The sequence below is a fragment of the Schistocerca cancellata genome, chromosome 1 (genome assembly GCF_023864275.1).
Source record: "Schistocerca cancellata isolate TAMUIC-IGC-003103 chromosome 1, iqSchCanc2.1, whole genome shotgun sequence".
In the NCBI taxonomy this organism is placed as follows: Eukaryota; Metazoa; Arthropoda; class Insecta; order Orthoptera; family Acrididae; genus Schistocerca; species Schistocerca cancellata.
This window is the reverse complement of record NC_064626.1, coordinates 520,569,781-520,588,307: the sequence shown is the minus strand read 5'-3', so window position 1 is coordinate 520,588,307 and position 18,527 is coordinate 520,569,781. Positions and strand designations below refer to the sequence as shown.

Below are 18,527 nucleotides of genomic sequence, written 5' to 3'. Positions count from 1 at the left end.
CGGTCTCTGTTTATGGGATCCATGTTGATTTTTGTAGAGGAGATTATCATTTTCTGATAATGTCATAATGTGTGAGCACAAAACATGTTTCAAAATTCTACAACAAATTGGTGTCAGAAAATATAGACTGTATTGCAGAATTATATCCACCATGTAACATGAATGAGATACATTCAGTATGCAAACATATTCTACATCTACATCTACATTTATACTCTGCAAGCCACCCAATGGTGTGTGGCGGAGGGCACTTTACGTGCCACTGTCATTACCTCCCTTTCTTGTTCCACTTGCGTATGGTTCGCGGGAAGAACAACTGCCAGAAAGCCTCCATGCATGCTCTAGTCTCTCTAATTTTACATTCATGATCTCCTTGGGAGGTATAAGTAGGGGGAAGCAATATATTCGATACCTCATCCAGAAATGCACCCTCTCGAAACCTGGACAGCAAGCTACACCGCAATGCAGAGCACCTCTCTTGAGTCTGCCACTTGAGTTTGCTAAACATCTCCGTAACGCTATCACGCTTACCAAATAACCCTGTGATGAAACGCGCCGCTCTTCTTTGGATCTTCTCTATCTCCTCTGTCAACCCGACCTGGTACGGATCCCACACTGTTGAGCAATACTCAAGTGTAGGCCAAACAAGTGTTTTGTAAGCCACCTCCTTTGTTGATGAACTACATTTTCTAAGGACTCTCCCAATGAATCTCAACCTGGAATCCGCCTTACCAACAATTAATTTTATATGATCATTCCACTTCAAATCATTCTGTACGCATACTCCCAGATATTTTACAGAAGTAACTGCTACCAGTGTTTGTTCCACTATCATATAAGCATACAATAAAGCATCCTTCTTTCTATGTATTCGCAATACATTACATTTGTCTATGTTAAGGGTCAGTCGCCACTCCCTGCACCAAGTGCCTATCCACTGCAGATCTTCCTGCATTTCGCTGCAATTTTCTAATGCTGCTACTTTTCTCTGTATACTACAGCATCATCCGCGAAAAGCCGCATGGAACTTCCGACACTATCTACTAGGTCATTTATATATATTGTGACAAGCAATCATCCCATAACACTCCCCTGTGGTACGCCAGAGGTTACTTTAACTTCTGTAGATGTCTCTGCATTGAGAACAACATGCTGTGTTCTGTTTGCTAAAAACTCTTCAATCCAGCCACACAGCTGGTCTGATATTCCGTGGGCTCTTACTTTGTTTATCAGGCGACAGTGCGGAACTGTATCGAACGCCTTCTGGTAGTCAAGGAAAATGGCATCTACCTGGGAGCCTGTATCTAATATTTTCTGGGTCTCATGAGCGAGTAAAGCAAGTTGCGTCTCACACGATTGCTGTTTCTGGAATCCATGTTGATTCCTACAGAGTAGATTCTGGGTTTCCAGAAATGACACAATACGCGAGCAAAAAGCATGTTATAAAATTCTACAACAGATCAATGTCAGAGATATAGGCCCATAGTTTTGTGCACCTGCTTGATGACCCTTCTTGAAAACTGGGACTACCTGTGCTCTTTTCCAATCATTTGGAACCTTCTGTTCCTGTAGAGACTTGCGGTACATGGCTGTTACAAGGGGGGCAAGTTCTTTCATGTACCCTGTGTAGAATTGAATTGGTATCCTGTCAGGTCCAGTGGACTTTCCTCTGTTGAGTGATTTCAGTTGCTTTTCTATTCCTTGGACACTTATTTTGATGTCAGCCATTTTTTTGTTTATGTGAGGATTTACAGAAGGAACTGCAGTGCGGTCTTCCTCTGTGAAACAGCTTTGGAAAAAGGTGTTTAGTATTTCGGCTTTACGCGTGTCATCCTCTGTTTCAATGCCATCATCATCATCCCAGAGTGTCTGGATATGCTGTTTTGATCCATTTACTGATTTAATGTAAGACCAGAACTTCCTAGGATTTTCTGTCAAGTTGGTACATAGAATTTTACATGAATGCTTCATGCATAGCCCTCCTTACGCTAACTTTGACATCATTTAACTTCTGTTTGTCTGATAGGTTCTGGCTGCGTTTAAACTTGCAGTGAAGCTCTCTTTGCTTTCGCAGTAGTTTCCTAACTTTGTTGTTGAACCACGGTGGGCTTTTTCCCATCCCTCACAGTTTTACTCAGCACGTACCTGTCAAAAACGCATTTTACAATTGCCTTGAACTTTTTCCATAAACGCTCAACATTGTCAGTGTCGGAACAGAAATTTTCATTTTGATCTGTTAGGTAGTCTGAAATCTGCCTCCTATTACTCTTTCTAAGCACATAAACCTTCCTCCCTTTTTTTATATTCCTATTTACTTCCATATTCAGGGATGCTGCAATGGCCTTATGATCACTGATTCCCTGTTCTGCGCTTACAGAGTTGAAAAGTTAGAGTCTGTTTGTTATCAGTAGGTTCAAGATGTTATCTCCAAGAGCCGGTTCTCTGTTTAATTGCTCAAGGTAATTTTCGGATAGTGTACTCAGTATAATGTCACTCAATGCTCTGTCCCTACCACCCATCCTAAACATCTAAGTGTCCCAGTCTATATCTGGTAAATTGAAATCTCCACATAAGACTATAACATGCTGAGGAAATTTATGTGAAATGTATTACAGATTTTCTCTCAGTTGTTCTGCCACTAATGCTGCTGAGTCGGGAGGTCGGTAAAAGGAGCCAATTATTATTAACCTAGCTCTGTTGTTGAGTATAACCTCCACCCATAATAATTCACAGGAAGTATCCACTTCTATTTCACTACAGGATAAACTACTACTACCAGCGACAAACACGGCACCACTGAATGCATGCAATCTATCCTTTCTAAACACCGTCTGTGCCTTTGTAAAAATTTCGGCAGAATTTACCTCTGGCTTCAGACAGCTTTCCATACCTATGACGATTTCAGCTTTGGTGCTTTCTATCAGCGCTTGAACTTCCGGTACTTTACCAATGCAGCTTCGACAGTTTACAATTACAATACCAATTGCTGCTTGGTCCCCGTATGTCCTGACTTTGCCCTGCACCCTTTGAGGCTGTTGCCCTTTCTGTACTTGCCTGAGACCATCTAACCTAAAAAACCACCCAGTCCATGCCACACAGCCCCTGCTACCCATGTAGCCGACTGCTGGGTGTAGTGGACTCCTGACCTATCCAGTGGAACCTGAAACCCCACCACCCTATGGCACAAGTCGAGGAATCTGCAGCCCACATAGTCGCAGAACCATCTCAGCCTCTGATTCAGACCCTCCACTCGGCTCTGTACCAAAGGTCCGCAGTCAGTCCTGTCGACGATGCTGCGGATGGTGAGCTCTGATTTCATCCCGCTAGCGAGACTGGCGGTCTTCACCAAATATTGTGACTTTGTGTGTAAATGGCAGAGCACAAATACATTTGTATGTAGTGTAATTCCTGGTTATTCCTATGGTGTTTCTTTTTCTTTTTTTAGCTCATGGAATGCTCTGTGTCTACAAAGTAACGAAAAAGTTGTATTGTGGTTTAGATTTGCTGTTTACCTGTATGTTCCTCTATAGCTGTCTGAGTGACCCAATAAACAGGTTGCTAAGTTCGAAGAAGTGAAGGGTATGTCACTTACAGTCAAATGTAACTTCATGTTATTCAAACTAACGTTCACATTAATAACTGCTTTACTTGCAGATCTATTGCATACCATTTTAGTATATAGAAGCAGAAGTGAAGCGACTTCTCCTTGATACACACTGCATTTTGAAATAGTCGCATTGGTCAGGAAATAACTATGCTACCTATACAACCGATACTGCATTTCAGTCAAATCATATACTTATTAACTGAACCCATTAAAGACAAAAATAAGAGAACAAACATTGAATAAACAGAAAAAATATGGAAGTAATTGTAAAGAAAAGGGAGTGAGGAAGAAGCTGAGGAGAGACAAGAGTGAGGGAATTAGTGGAGTAGGCAGAAACAAGATGGAAAAACACAGATGTAACTCACCCTTGCCACATCTTCAGTTGACACTGTTGGTCGACAGTATCCAAATTCTGAACCTTCAGTCTGTGTCGGTGTGGTAGCATCACCAGATCCAGATGCACTAGCTTTCTTTCTTGCGGGGAGGCTGTGTGTCTTCCATTTGCCCTGTAAGAGTTCTCGCTCTCGCAAGCACAGTCTCTCAAGTTCTGCCATTTTTCCCTGTAGGACACGCTGCAGCTGGATGTATCGCATATGAAGTTCCACCTGTTAACACATTATGGCCTGATCACAACAGTACATTCTCCTTAAGATTACCATTATATGAACAAAAGTAAACCATCAATGCAAATACAAAGTAGTTATACATCATAAAAGAGTTTCCATAATCATTTAAAGCAATCAGGAAATAGCTAATATTCTGAACAATTATAGTACATTTATCTGAAAATTACACTGTTGGTTTTTCAAATATGCAGAATAATTATTTAAAGCATCTTCATAAAATATGAAATGAATAGTATTTAAAAATCTATGTGAATATCATTAAACATTTCAGATGATATTAATGTCGGATCATAATTTATGCTACATTTTCTATTGGCTATTTTCTGCCTTTTATTGGTAAACCAAGAAATGTGAGTTCAAAAACAGTAAAAAAAGGATGTCAAACAGATCAAAAACAATACTCAAGTAGGGGAAGCAAATCAAGCCTGGAAGTAAGAACATTAATACTGAATTAGTTGAAAGATTCCCTTAAAAATCTCTTCATAAGATAGTGAATGAAACTATTTATATAGAGAAGAGAGGGAAGGCTCTTAGCGCTAAAGGGAGAAGAGTCCAAGTGAAAAATCACCCTCAAAATTAAATAAAAAAAATAGCTTAAACAAAGGTGACATATGATGCAAAAATATGTACAGTATATAATTAGAAAAGTTAAATTAGATGAGAAAATTTTCTTAATACAAGTTCAAAGACAGTTGCTTGATTCCAAACAAAAATTAGAATATGACAAAATACGTATTTGTCACACCCTCCTGATTTTCATTCATCTGTCTTCTTTTGCCTTTTTTTGCATTTATATCTCTGCATTCACTTTTCTCTTTATTAGGTTTTATACTTTTACACACTTACATCACCGTTCATAGTGATTAGTTTTCATTTTAAGTGTTCCTGTTTCATGAGGGTCAATTAAATTTAGCATGCAAGTAACAAGGAAGGCAGTTTACTTAACAAACTGAAATATGGGAGTAAACTGAGCATTACTTGTATAAAGACAAATAATTTTTGTCTGCCAGAACAAGATGATGAACTGGATATTTCGTCTCACTCTGATAAGCAGGTATTTCATGTAATTTTACTTGACTTTTTAAGTTTCATTGTGGCATATTCTTTCTTCTATGTAGTAGACTGATTGTCAAGTAATCAAATGATTAATAAGTAAGTCTGTAATAGACAATTAATGTCTTATCATATTTTATGTATTACTTACTTTTCGGACGCAGTCTTCAAATAGCACCACCATCCGCATCCTTGAATCACAGTTTTTAATGAAATTAACAAGTGTCTTATGGTCTGCTTTTTCCATATCATGTCCATTGATTGAGAGAATGACATCTCCTACAAAAATTACATTGGTAATTACATTTACAACACTGATCATTTATTTATTATTATTGTTTAATGTGTTCTTTAAGTGTTATTCTGTTAATGAGATTTGTTAGCTCAACTGTAATTGTATTAAAGGACCATCAAATGCATGTTGAACATTACACATGCAGCCTTATGTTATGTAACAAAACTGAAATCAGTAGTGATTTAAGTGTTACTATTGGTAAGCCTGCTCGAAAGGATGAGAAGCTAGAGTAAACATGTCTGAAATAGTGGGTAGAAATTGTCTAACCATAACGGAACCAATGGCAAAAGGGGATGAAAATACCAAACTAAATTACAGCTGCCTGTTGAAAAATCTAAGAAAGGCCTCAAACTGCACTAAAAAGGGATTCATCTGAGAGAAAAAATTTATGAAATTAAAGAGGCTTACTCTACAAAACCTGATATCCAGTCTTGCTGACTGAGTTGCCCACTCAATGTAAGAACTGCAGTTATTGCTTGAATGGTTACACAACATGGCCAAAATAAAGCTGCCTCAAAAAGTCAGACGTAAAATAATTTACACTACTTAATAAACAGGAGAACTGCTCTTTACAGAAGATGGCGGGAATTGTCTTTTTTTTCATTTCTGGTAATGTCTTTGCTGTTTTGATTCCACTGTAAAGAAATGCTGGAAACACATTTTGAGCCAGTTTTATTTTACCCACCTTCTCATTGGAGGGAAATAACGAAAGGTGACTATCAAACTTATTAATGAAATAGCTGTTTACAGTCCAGTTGGGCAGTAGCTTAATAAAGAAGGGAAACAACTTTAAAAAAATGTTTTCTTACATTTTTATGAGATTAAGCTGATGGATATGATCTCAGAGAAAAAAAAACTGTTGTAACAGTGTCAAACTTTGACAGAGATACTGTACATTATAAATGAGTTAAATATATAAATACAAACACATGGGCTGAGGGCCACTTCATTTATGAATGATTGAAACAATACATATGTGAATTATAAATAGTTGCATTCAATTCACTGACTCACCTTCTCGCATACCAGCTCGAAAGGCAGCGCCATCAAAATCAACATAATCAACATATGTTATCATTTCAATTTCTTGTTCCTTCTTGTAGTGTATTCCATAGCTCTGCAGACAATCACAAAAAAGGAGTACATCAGTTACAACATATTATTATCTCAGATATTAGTGGGAAACTAATTTTACAGTGACAGTTCTTTTCTGAATGAATGACAAACTATAATAAATTTATTAGGGGGCAGTAATACTAAATGATCAAATGCCAACAACATTACATGTCGCCACAAACATAAGCTTGCTGTCAGATGATGCTACTTCTCACTCTTTCATATCACTTATTTTATTCCACTTCCCTATCAGTTTTATTTTGATGGGCTGATAATCCAAAAGTTCAATGACTAAATTCATTTACAATTAAGAAATTTATTGCTATGAAGATCACAAATAATTTTTATGATAATAAGTTCTGGTTGTTCTTCTTTCTCTGCAAATGCATTAGAGTCCTAAGGCATATATAGTATAAGCACATTCAATGACATGATATGTCAAAACTAGTGTATAATTGAATATGGTTACAATACATGAATTCCATAATTTTCAAAGAAAGATATGAAGATGATGTGTTGAATTAATCACAAGTGGTTATTGCCAATATTTGTTTGCATAAAAAAATTCTTAACTGAAACTGGAGTGACAAAAATTCTCCCTATGAGATGATGTCATATAATGTAAAATTCATTTATCCGTTTCTACTTTCCAGTTTGTAAATGTGAGCTGGCAAAAACTAAATGACACTGTATGCAGAAATCAAACAAACAAGTTTTCATAGTAACTGTTACATGGGTTGGAGTGCACAACAGATTCAGCAGGTGGGAGTTTATAAGAGGAACTGGACTGATCTCACCTTTGCCTATTGACTAATTAAAAAAAATTGCAAGAAAGTTCAATGAATATAGCTGCAAATTTTTTATTCATGTTGGCCATGTTTTATTGATTTCACTGCAGATTATATCAGTACTAATCTCAGATAATATTTTGGGGCAGGGGGAAAAGTCATGTATTCCTCTGATAGCCATTTGCTTAACTGCAAAATTTCAGCTTTATCACTAAACAATTTGTGACAGGAGTTGATTGATGAGGTACACTTCACTATTAAGTATATATTTATGCTAAAATACTGTATTTCCATAGTTGTAATTTGTTCTATTACTATTTTCAATTATATGTCATGTCATTTAAGAAAACTATGAAGCAACATTGAACTGGGGGAAAATTGCTTGTTTTTTACACCAAATGTTACTGAGTGTAACAGTGATCTGTAAACAACTATAAAATATAAATTTCATCACTTTTTTCAACTTTGACAGAAAATAATTATGCCGCCCTGAAAAGAGCAACTGATTTTCCGTTTGTTTTCTTTGTCTCCATGTACCTACTGACGCATATTTAATATTTATCTAGGCACAGGTAACTTATCAAAGGAGAATAATTTTCTATGTAATGTGAGGATTGAGAATGGTTGCCTGCAGCACTTGCAGGGAATTGTAAATATAGATATAAGTTATAGGAGAGTGTTGAATAAAATGAGCTTTTAACTTACATTTCTTATGCTTTTCAATTTTCTGTGCCATTCAGTACAGCAAGCTATTAGAATGAAATACAGAACTCTAAGTTAGAACTTAGAAAATAATGCTAAATCTGTGTGGCAATTACTCTAATTTATGGATTTTAAAATTTGCCCAAACCTTCTGGTGTAACATTTTATCAGAGGACAACCAGTTTGTTCAGTACAGGGCCAATGAGATAAGTGGGCCATGCAATGAACTTGTGACATAACACTAGTTGGCTTGTCCAACACACTTTGTGAAGACTTGGCTCTGTGCAGTGCACACTAGGAATCAATATTTAATTGAAAAGGTACCCACAAAAGGTCTTAATTTTGTCTTGTGCTATCAAGAACTTGTATGCTTTTGATCACGAAGTCAAGAATTATGAAAACTCATCTGAAATAGTTACTCACTCCTTGCCTGAGATGGCTGCCGGTACTCATAACCTCCAGTGTCACGTTCTGTGACATACACAACATGGCCTGTCTTTCTCATGGGCCTTGGTTCAGTATGATGTTAAAAGTGGTATGAAAAAGAATTTCTTGAAGATTTTGTAAGTAGTGTGTTGCTGTTACAGTGCAACAAGACAAGGTTTAGAGAAAATTACTGAAAAATATTTTTGACTCTTGCTTACAACAACACAGTTGAATGAATGTTGCTGAGACATTGCAGATGTATGACAGAACAATGGAATAAGCCACAGTGAAATCGTTTATGCTGGGCTAGCAACAATGAAGTGTTGGAAGTCCAGTAACCACAGACTGGATCCATATGTACCTGATTAACAACTGTCAATCTATTTTACTGGCCACCAGCAGATTTAGGTGGGTATAAATAGTTGATGGCATACCATTTGTACTTCAGTACACACCACACAAAAGTTAAAACATAAAAACATATGGAACAAAATTTACATGGTTCACTCAGTTCCCATCTAGAATCCTGATTTTCCTACATCATTGTATTAACGTCAGGAAAATCCTTTGGACAGGCCATGGCTGATATCTTTCCTCACTTTCCCCCTGTTTGCTCATCACTGTAGAAATGAGCACAAAAGGCTAAACTAAATGAGCAGACAGTGGTTTGTAATCCAGGAGAGGTGCAAACTGTGCACTGTCTTTCAAGGAATAACCATTAGTTCTGTTGTAACATTTAACTCAAACAAATAAACTCACTCCACTTTGATTAAGCTGTAGATTTTCTTATTTTTATGTTGTGGTCTATTTGCATATTTACTGGGCTGGGAACTTAATTGTGAAGGTCAGGCATTTCAGTGTCACTTTACAATACATGTGCAAGATTTGGCTATGTATATGGACCATCATGATGTTTAACATAATATATTTTGAGATTTTAAATACCATGAACAAATTCTGATTTTACTGCCCTTACAACACCTTCCAAATAGAAGAGTCTGGTCTCATAGGATGCAAAGAGCGAAAAGCAGAGTTACAAATATCAATGAGAACTTTATTGAAAAAGGTCATTAATTTACAAGAAGTAGTCAAAGTCTTTAGAATGATATTTTCACTCAGCACCAGAGTGTGCATTGATATGAGGCTTCCTGACAAATTCAAACTGTTTGCCAGACTGAGATTCGAACTTGGGACCTTTGCATTTCGCGGGCAAGTGCTCTACTAACTGAGTTACTCAAGCACAACTCATGATCCATCCTCTCAATCTTACTTCTGCTAGTACTTTATCCCCTATCTTCCAAACTTCACAGAAGCTCTCCTGTGAAACTTGCAAAACTAGCACCCCTAGAAGTTATGTAGGATAACTTCTGTGAAGTTTGGAAGATGGGAGATGAGATACTGGTGGAAGTAAAGTTATGGGGATGGATTGTGAGTCATGTTGTGTAGCTCAGCTGGTAGAGCACTTGCCCACGAAATGCAAAGATCCCAAATCTCAGTCCAGCACACAGTTTTAATCTGCCTGATGTCAGTCTTTCTTTACATATTCATCCTTCAATGTGACACATTTTTCCCAAGAATGAATAATTTGGTGGTGACCTTTGTTGCAGATGTGCATTTTGGCTGTTCAAGAAATGTTCCATCTCAGAAACCACATCATAGTCATTTGGGAAATTCCTGCCATTTACAGTTTTTTCATCTGAGGGAAGAGAAAGATGCCACTGGGTGGCATACCAGCAGAGATGATCCAAAATTTGATGGCCCAAAGAAGCAACATGTATGAACTGGTTCTGTGTAGAATGTGCTGGGGCATTGTTGTGGAGCAAAAACAACCCCTTGAGCAACTTTCCACAACTCTTCTTGTTGACACCTTCCTGCGAGCTTGTTATCAGATTTTTGTGCTTATCTATTAGCACTACACCATGGCATTCCCAAAAATGTATCACCTTTGCTGATGATGGCTGGGTCCCTTACCTTTTGGGGAGTGGTGAGCCCACGTATTTCCACTGCTTGCTTTTCTCCTTTGTCTACGAGTTCATTAAGATACACCTATCACTCTTCCATGGTGGTTAGGCAGGTAAAGAAGTCATCTATAGTGGCCTGACACAGTTACAATATTTTCTCTGTTGCCTCATTTTGGCGAGCTTTCAGAATGGGTGCGAGCAGTAGAGATCAGAAACAGAGTGAGTAGAAGTCTTATGTTGCAGGCAGCATACTTTGCAAATCAAGGCGTGCTGTTAAATCAGTGTTAATGGGCTTCCTTCACTTCTGCTGTGCTTCTGTGATCATGACGAGTCTGAGAGCCATCGCACTGCGGTCGCTTCGTACTCGTTCTCTCTTAGTGAAGCTGGGAAGCAAGCATTAGGGTGTAAGAATAGTGATGACTTATTGTTAGTATGGAAGATCAGTACATGATCTTGCTGCTGTAATGTAGCAATGGCAAAGCGAAATGACTGATTGTCAGGATCACATGGCCTTCAACAAAACTGTGTTTTGCGAGACTGTGGTGGGTGTAAGACAAAACTTAACTGATGCAAAGTAGGCTACACTATTGCAAATGTGTTCCATTAGACAAAGAGTGATAAGTTTGATACTACAGGCCACACTTCAAACAAAAAACATGCAAATTTAGCCGAATGCAAACAAAATGGTTGTATTCTTGTTTATTCCACCTCCACCACGACACAATATATCTGTTGCGTCAAACGAAACCTGGACAAGCGCAACGGCACTTTTACATTCCTGCGTCGGCCGGAGTGGCTGAGCGGTTGTAGGCGCTTCAGTCTGGAACTGCGCGACTGCTACGGTCGCAGGTTCAAATCCTGCCTAGGGCATGGATGTGTGTTATGTCCTTAGGTTAGTCAGGTTTAAGTAGTTCTAAGTTCTAGGGGACTGATGACCTCAGATGTTAAGTCCCGTAGTGCTCAGAGCCATTTGAACCATTTTGAACATCCCTGCAACAATAAAGTGCACTGTTTCTATATTCATCTAGTCGTGGCAACTTACGTTTATGAGATAACAGCGAGTTGTGTAGATTATCATTCATTTCAGTAATTTATTTTAACAATTAATCGTCACTTACAGACTGCACCTCATCTTCACGTCATGTTTATTGGACTGGGTAATGCCTCGAATGTGTGTATGTGCCACTCTAATTGTGAGACGTTCTCTGACTAGATGTTAAATATTAAAATAAATTTACAGCAGTCTTCGAAACAGTTTTATCTACATAAATGTATGTATAAACAGAACAATATTCACTGCTAACCGACTAGGCGTTATGTTGGCATGTAACTTGCTTCGGTCAATTAGGCAAGTTGGACATTTTGTGAAATTTCAGCTTTCTTCTCTGTACACAATGTATGATCTACAGGATAAATAAAATTATACTTGACAATAGCTGCAAAGCCGAAATCATGACTGTATAGAATAAATGAATATTCATTTATAATGGCGGAAATCTCTTTTAAAACGGTTTTGTATGCAGCGAGAATGACGCGAGCCCTTGGGTATACTTGCGAATTCGTGTTCTCGCTCTCCTTTCTAAGCGAGTCGGGACCAATCGTGCTCAACAGACTCAGGTGACGAGTGGACTGCAGCAGAGGCAGGTCCAGTCTACGGGCACACGGAGACGGTGAGTTCGGAAATTATGTCACAGGATTCGCTGACGATTTTAAAGCGAGTAAGGGAAGCTCATTTCTGATCTCTAGTGAGCGGCCAGACAGCGAGTGAACTTTTTCACGTTCGAAATTTTATGTAAAGTGTTGAAAATTGATCCACGACTGATTTTCAGTTTCCATCTGTAGTCTCATTTGTGATTCGTCAGTCTTTGAGCACCAGGACCTCCAGTTCTCTTGTGATCCCAGTTCTTTGAACCTGCCATATCATTCTTCACCATTCAGACATGTCTGACAACACTGGAAGCATCTGCGACAACTAAGCACCGTGTGGTACACTGAGGTGACAGGAATCATGGGATAGCGATGTGCGCATATACAGATGGAGGTAGTATCGCGTACAGAGGGTATTAAAGGGCAGTGCATTGGCGGAGCTGTAATTTGTACTCAGGCGATTCATGTGACAAGGTGCCCGACGTGATTGTGGCCGCACGACGGGAATTAACAGACGCTGAACGCGGAATGGTAGTTGGAGATTGGCGCAAGGGACATTCCATTTCAAAATGACTAGGGAATTCAATATTCCGAGATCAATAGCGTTAGCGTGTGCCAAGCATACCACATTTCAGACTGTGCGTTTCATTCATCATCTCTTCGTCACGAGTCCCGTGCTTTGTTTTACATTTATTGTGCAGTAATAGCTGTTTCTTCCCAACTTGACGATGTCATGTCACACACAAAGGCTACACACAGAGTGCCCATAGTTAAAGCACCAGTTTCAAAACGCTATAGCGTGAGGACCACTGTTCAGAATGACGTCAAATTTAAACAGCATATTACTGCTGGAGTGGGAAACGTCGTGGAACAAAAAAATTTAACGAAAATTTGACCAACAGCATGAGAAAACGCACACTACAGATGCGTGGCACACGGCTGGCCCTCAAGTTTGCTTCAGAGACGCCCGAAATGACTCTCTATGCTAGGTGTTAATAAAGCTCTTTTTCAAGAATGGTCACCGTGCGCAGGTAGCCCAGCAGAAGTTCCGAACACTCAAGAGTATGAAAAAAGGCACTGATGCAATGTCTGCTATGGGTCTGGAGAAAAGATTACAAAATTCGAAAAGACAGAGGGAGGAAAGCAGTCGATCCGACGTCTGTTGAAAATGTGGCCACAGCATTGCAGGAGGGGCCGAGCGGTGGTGTGCAAACATGCAGTACACGGGTAGTTGCCCGAACGTTAAACACGCCTGCGAGCACAGTGCGTAAATTCCTACGAAACATCCTGCATTGCTACCATTCAAGACCACTCATGTTCAAGGAGCTGTTTCCTGCTGACCTGCCAGCAAGACAACGTTCACTCTGGAATATCTGCTCACACGGAAGTGGACAAATGAATGGCCATGGAACGTCCTGTGGGCAGATGAAGTCCATTTCCATCTCTAAGAACATGCCAATATGCAGAATTGCTGAAAATCCGCACGCACATCAACCGGCACTCTTCCATCCTGGAAAAGTGATTCTGTGTGGTGCGGGTTAACGGCTCGTTTATCGTAGGGCTATGTATTTTCGAAGAGATGTGTCCTGCGGTTTTCCGGACCAAAGTCATTCGGACCCTTCAGCGGCGTGGATGTGTGGGTAGGACCATTTTTATGCGGGATGGAGCTCCTCGCCATATTGCACAGCCAGTGAAGCGGCTGCCGCAGAGGAACTTCGGAAGTTCTAGGGTTATCAGCCGTCATTTCCCTACAGCCTAGCCATCCAGATCACCTGAGCTCAGTCCGTGAGACTTCTGGGTAAGGGGTTGTTATGAGAAAGATATTGTGTTCAGTGCTCCAATTACGAACGTACCTGAATTGAAGGCATGTATTGTGACCTCTGAGACACTATCGATTTAAACTTGTGGCAGAAGGCGGACCGCATAATGATCATGTCTTGCGCCAGTCTCACGACAATTAAAAACCGATTTCATTGTTGCTTTTTATGCGGTTTTTGGCCCCAGGACAATTGAAAACCGAGTTTTCCAATCCGATGGGTACGACATTGCTGTGGTGGGTGGGCTTACGTAACTAACAGTGCCACAACTGTTGACTGCCAAAGTTGTGCAGTCATGCACAGTGAACAGTACGGGTGTTGTAATGTGCAACTCAAACCATAGCCGTCGTTTTGTGATTCATCTGTCATTTGTAGCCGACCCTGTTTACGCTAAGACTCTTACACTGCCAGCTATTGCTAAGAATTTCGTGGAAATTTTTTTTTTGTTCCATGACGTCTCCACCTGTGTTAATAATATGCCGTTCAAATTTGACGTGATTCTGAGCAGTTCTGAAACTGGAACTTTAATTATGGACACCTTTGCGTATGGCATGTTATAGTCAAGTTGGGAAGAAATAGCTTCTGCATCATAATAAATGTAAAATAAAGCATGGGGCTGAAGACGAAGAGATGCTGATGAAACGCATTTGGCTGTCACGAGCACAGTGCGTGAACCCTCAACTGACTACCGTACATTAATGTAAAATTGAGCGCTTCACAAAATGCAGAACAGTTTTATTCTGTGGCTACAACATCAAATGCGTCACAATTGGAATCAGTCAACTCACAGAAATACCTGGGTGCACAAATTTGTAGGAATATGAAATAGAATGATCGCATAGGTAAAACAGGTGGTTGACTTTGGTTCATGGGCAGGATACCGGGAAAATGCAATCTGCTACGTAAGAGACGCTTACAAACACTCGTGCGACCCATTCAAGAATACTGCTCAAGTGTATGGGACCTGTAGAATGTAGGACTAACAAGGGATGTTGAACATATACAAAGAAGGGCAGCACGAAAGCCACAGATTTGTCTGAGTTGCTGGAGAGCCTCACGGAAATGTTGAAAAAGCTGAATTGGCAAACCTTTGAAGACAGACGCCAATTATCCTCGTAAAGCTTGCTTACAACGTCTCAAGAATCAGTATTAAACGAAGAATCTCGAGACATTCCTCAGTCGCCCACGTATCGCTTCCGTTTGGAGACAAGAGTGTCTTAATTACAGCATGCACCAAGGCACTTCTGCAGACATTCCTCCCGCATTTTACACGCATTTGGTACGGGAAGAAACTGTAACATGTGGTACAGTCTCCAATGTGCCTCTGCCACGAACTTCACGGTGGTTTGCAATGTATGCAGGAGCAGACGGAGATCAGATATGATTTTCATGTTCAGACAAACAAATAATTACAATATAAGAATATTTATGAAGACAGTAACTGTTCTCGAAAGAACAGATACCATTGATGACCGTGCAGCTCCTCTAGAATAAATGATAATTAATTGAAACCCTCAGCTGCCGACAGGTGTTGTTGATATACTTCGATGGGGACAGCTGAAAATGTGTACCCCGACCGGGACTCGAACCCGGGATCTCCTGCTTACATGGCAGACGCTCTATCCATCTGAGCCACCGAGGACACAGATGAATAGCGCGACTGCAGGGACTTATCCCTTGCACGCTTCCCGTGACACCCACATTCCCAACTGTCCACAATCTACGTACGTAATGTACCCAATAGATATTTGCCCATTCACTCATTACTCGAGCAAACTAAGGTGACGATTCCCGTAAGAGTTCGGGCAATCTGTGCGCATTCGCACAGACGAATGTCAATGGCTGGGTAGCCTTTAACTATATATATGAAGATAGTAACTGTTCTCGAAAGAACAGATACCATTGATGACCGTGCAGCTTCTCTAGAATAAATGATAATTAATTGAAAGCCTCACCTACCGACAGGTGTTGTTGATATACTTTGGTGGGAACAGCTGTAAATGTGTGCCCTGACCGAGACTCGAACCCGGGATCTCCAGCTTACATGGCAGACGCTCTATCCATCTGAGCCACCGAGGACAAAGATGAATAGCGCGCCTGTAGTCCCGGTCGGGGCACACATTTTCAGCTGTCCCCATCGAGGTATATCAACAACACCTGTCGGCAGCTGAGGGTTTCAATTAATTATCATTTAATATAAGAATAATTGGGTATTTCATTAAAGAGACACATCTGCACAAATTGAGCAAGTCAATAATGCCTTTGTCGGCCTGTGGCCCTTATACAAGCAGTTATTCGGCTTGACATTGATTGATAGAGTTGTTGGAAGTCTTCCTGAGGGATGTCGTCGCAAATTCTGTCCAATTGACGCGTTAGACGTCAAAATCCCGAGCTGGCTGGAGGGCCCCGCCAGTAATGCTCCAAACATTCTCTATTGGGGGAGAGATCGGGCGATTTTGCTGGTCAAGGTAGAGTTTGGCAAGAAGGGAAACAAGCAGTAGAAACTCTCACCCTGTGTGTGCGGGCATTATCTTACTGAAATGTAAGTCCAGGTTGACTTATCACGGAGGGTAACAAAGCGGGTCGTAGAATATCGTCGACGTACCGCTGTGCTGGCAAGTCAGGTTGGTATCCCACCACTGACACATCTTCTTTAGTCATCGGGGCTCAGTGCCCCAGTCAACGACATTCCAGCCCGAAGACGTGTCTGGACACTCCCCGAACAGCTGTGAGATACCAACCCGACTGTCGCCGGCCATGGCCCGACAGCCAGGAGCGATATAGTCTGGAGGGTCGTTCCTTTTCATAGCAGGACCCCTTTAGTTGAAGTCCGCGGCACCCTTACAGCACAGCGGTACATCGACGATATTCTACGCCCAATTTCGTCGCCCTTCATGGCAAGCCAACCTGGGCTTACATTTCAGCAAGATAACGTCCGCCCGCGCACGGCGAGAGTTTCTACTGCTTGTCTTCGTGCTTACCAGACCCTACCTTGGCGAGTAAGACCGCCAGTCTTTCTCCAATTGAGAACATTTGCAGCATTAACTGCAGTACCCTCCAATCATCCAGAGATTTTGACGACCTAACGCCAAAACTGGACAGAATTTGACACGATGTGCCTCAGGAGGACACCCGACAACTCTGTCAATCAATGACAAACCGAATAACTGCTTGCATAAGAGGCAGAGGTGGACCAGCGGAGCCGGCCGGAGTGGCCGTGCAGTTCTAGGCGCTTCAGTCTGGAACCGCGTGACCGCTACAGTCGCAGGTTCGAATCCTGCCTCGGGCATGGATGTGTGTGATGTCCTTAGGTTAGTTAGGTTTAAGTAGTTCTAAGTTCTAGGGGACTGATGACCACAGATGTTAAGTCCCAGAGCCATTTGAACCATTTTTTTGGACCAGCGGTTATTGACTTGCTCAATTTGTGAAGCTCTCTCTCTTGAATAAATCATTCAATTTTCCTGAAATTGCAATCATATGTTTGTCTGTACATGTACATCAGACCTCCCGGCTTACGGCCCATTCGGATAGCCATTCTGTGGAGCGTCCTATTTTTTCAAATGTTCAAATGTGTGTGAAATCTTATGGGAATTAACTGCTAAGGTCATCAGTCCCTAAGCTTACACACTACTTAACCTAAATTATTCGAAGGACAAACACACACACCCATGCCCGAGGCAGGACTCGAACCTCCGCCAGGACCAGCCGCACAGCCCATGACTGCAGCGCCCTAGACCGCGCGGCTAATCGAGCGCGGCACTATTTTTTCCTTAGAGATATCTGTATGGTGCGAAAAGTTGTGATAAACGGGCTGTGATGTCATGCGCGTTACACTTAAAAGGAATCTGCTACATTTCGGTTACAGGATAAAACACACGAATCTAAAAATGAAAATTCAACTAAATACAGTTACGAATAACTTAAACTGGAACGATCAGAGATAATGTTGTGGGAAAAGAAAACGAAAGAATGCGATTAACTGGAGAACATTTAGAAAATGCAGCAGGTCTGCTAAAGAGACTGCTTACACTACGCTTGCTCGCCCTCTTCTGGAATATTGCTGTGCGTTGTGGGATTCCCATCAGGTAGGATTGGCGGAGGTTCAAAAGACTCTGAGCACTATGGGACTTAACATCTGTGGTCATCAGTCCCCCAGAACTTAGAACTACTTAAACCTAACTAACCTAAGGATATCACACACGTCCATGCCCGAGACAGGATTCGAACCTGCGACCGTAGGAGCCGCGCGGTTGCGGACTGAAGCGCCTAGAACTGCTCGGCCACCGCGACCGGCCGTCCAAACAAGAGCAGCTCCTTTTCAAAATGGTTCAAATGGCTCTGAGCACTATGGGACTTAACTACTGAGGTCATCAGTCCCCTAGAACTTAGAACTACTTAAACCTAACTAACCTAAGGACATCACACACATCCATGCCCGAGGCAGGATTCGAACCTGCGACCGTAGCGGTCACGCGGTTCCAAACTGACG

At 41.0% G+C, this 18,527-nt stretch overlaps 1 protein-coding gene and 1 non-coding gene across 9 annotated transcripts in view; both read right to left on the bottom strand.

Moving 5' to 3' along the window:
• Positions 1–18,527, bottom strand: part of LOC126178950 (AF4/FMR2 family member lilli-like) — a 483,718-nt gene that overhangs the window by 18,751 nt on the left and 446,440 nt on the right. For all 8 annotated transcript variants that reach the window (XM_049924571.1, XM_049924574.1, XM_049924572.1 and 5 more), the window contains 3 exons: positions 6,596–6,698; positions 5,438–5,565; positions 3,973–4,212 (listed from right to left, as the gene is read on the bottom strand). In XM_049924571.1, the coding sequence (XP_049780528.1) occupies positions 3,973–4,212; positions 5,438–5,565; positions 6,596–6,698 (471 nt within the window). The remainder of the gene's footprint in view (positions 1–3,972; positions 4,213–5,437; positions 5,566–6,595; positions 6,699–18,527) is intronic.
• Trnat-ugu (transfer RNA threonine (anticodon UGU)) lies at positions 15,607–15,680 on the bottom strand. Its single transcript has one exon. It is a non-coding gene; the product is annotated as a tRNA-Thr (tRNA).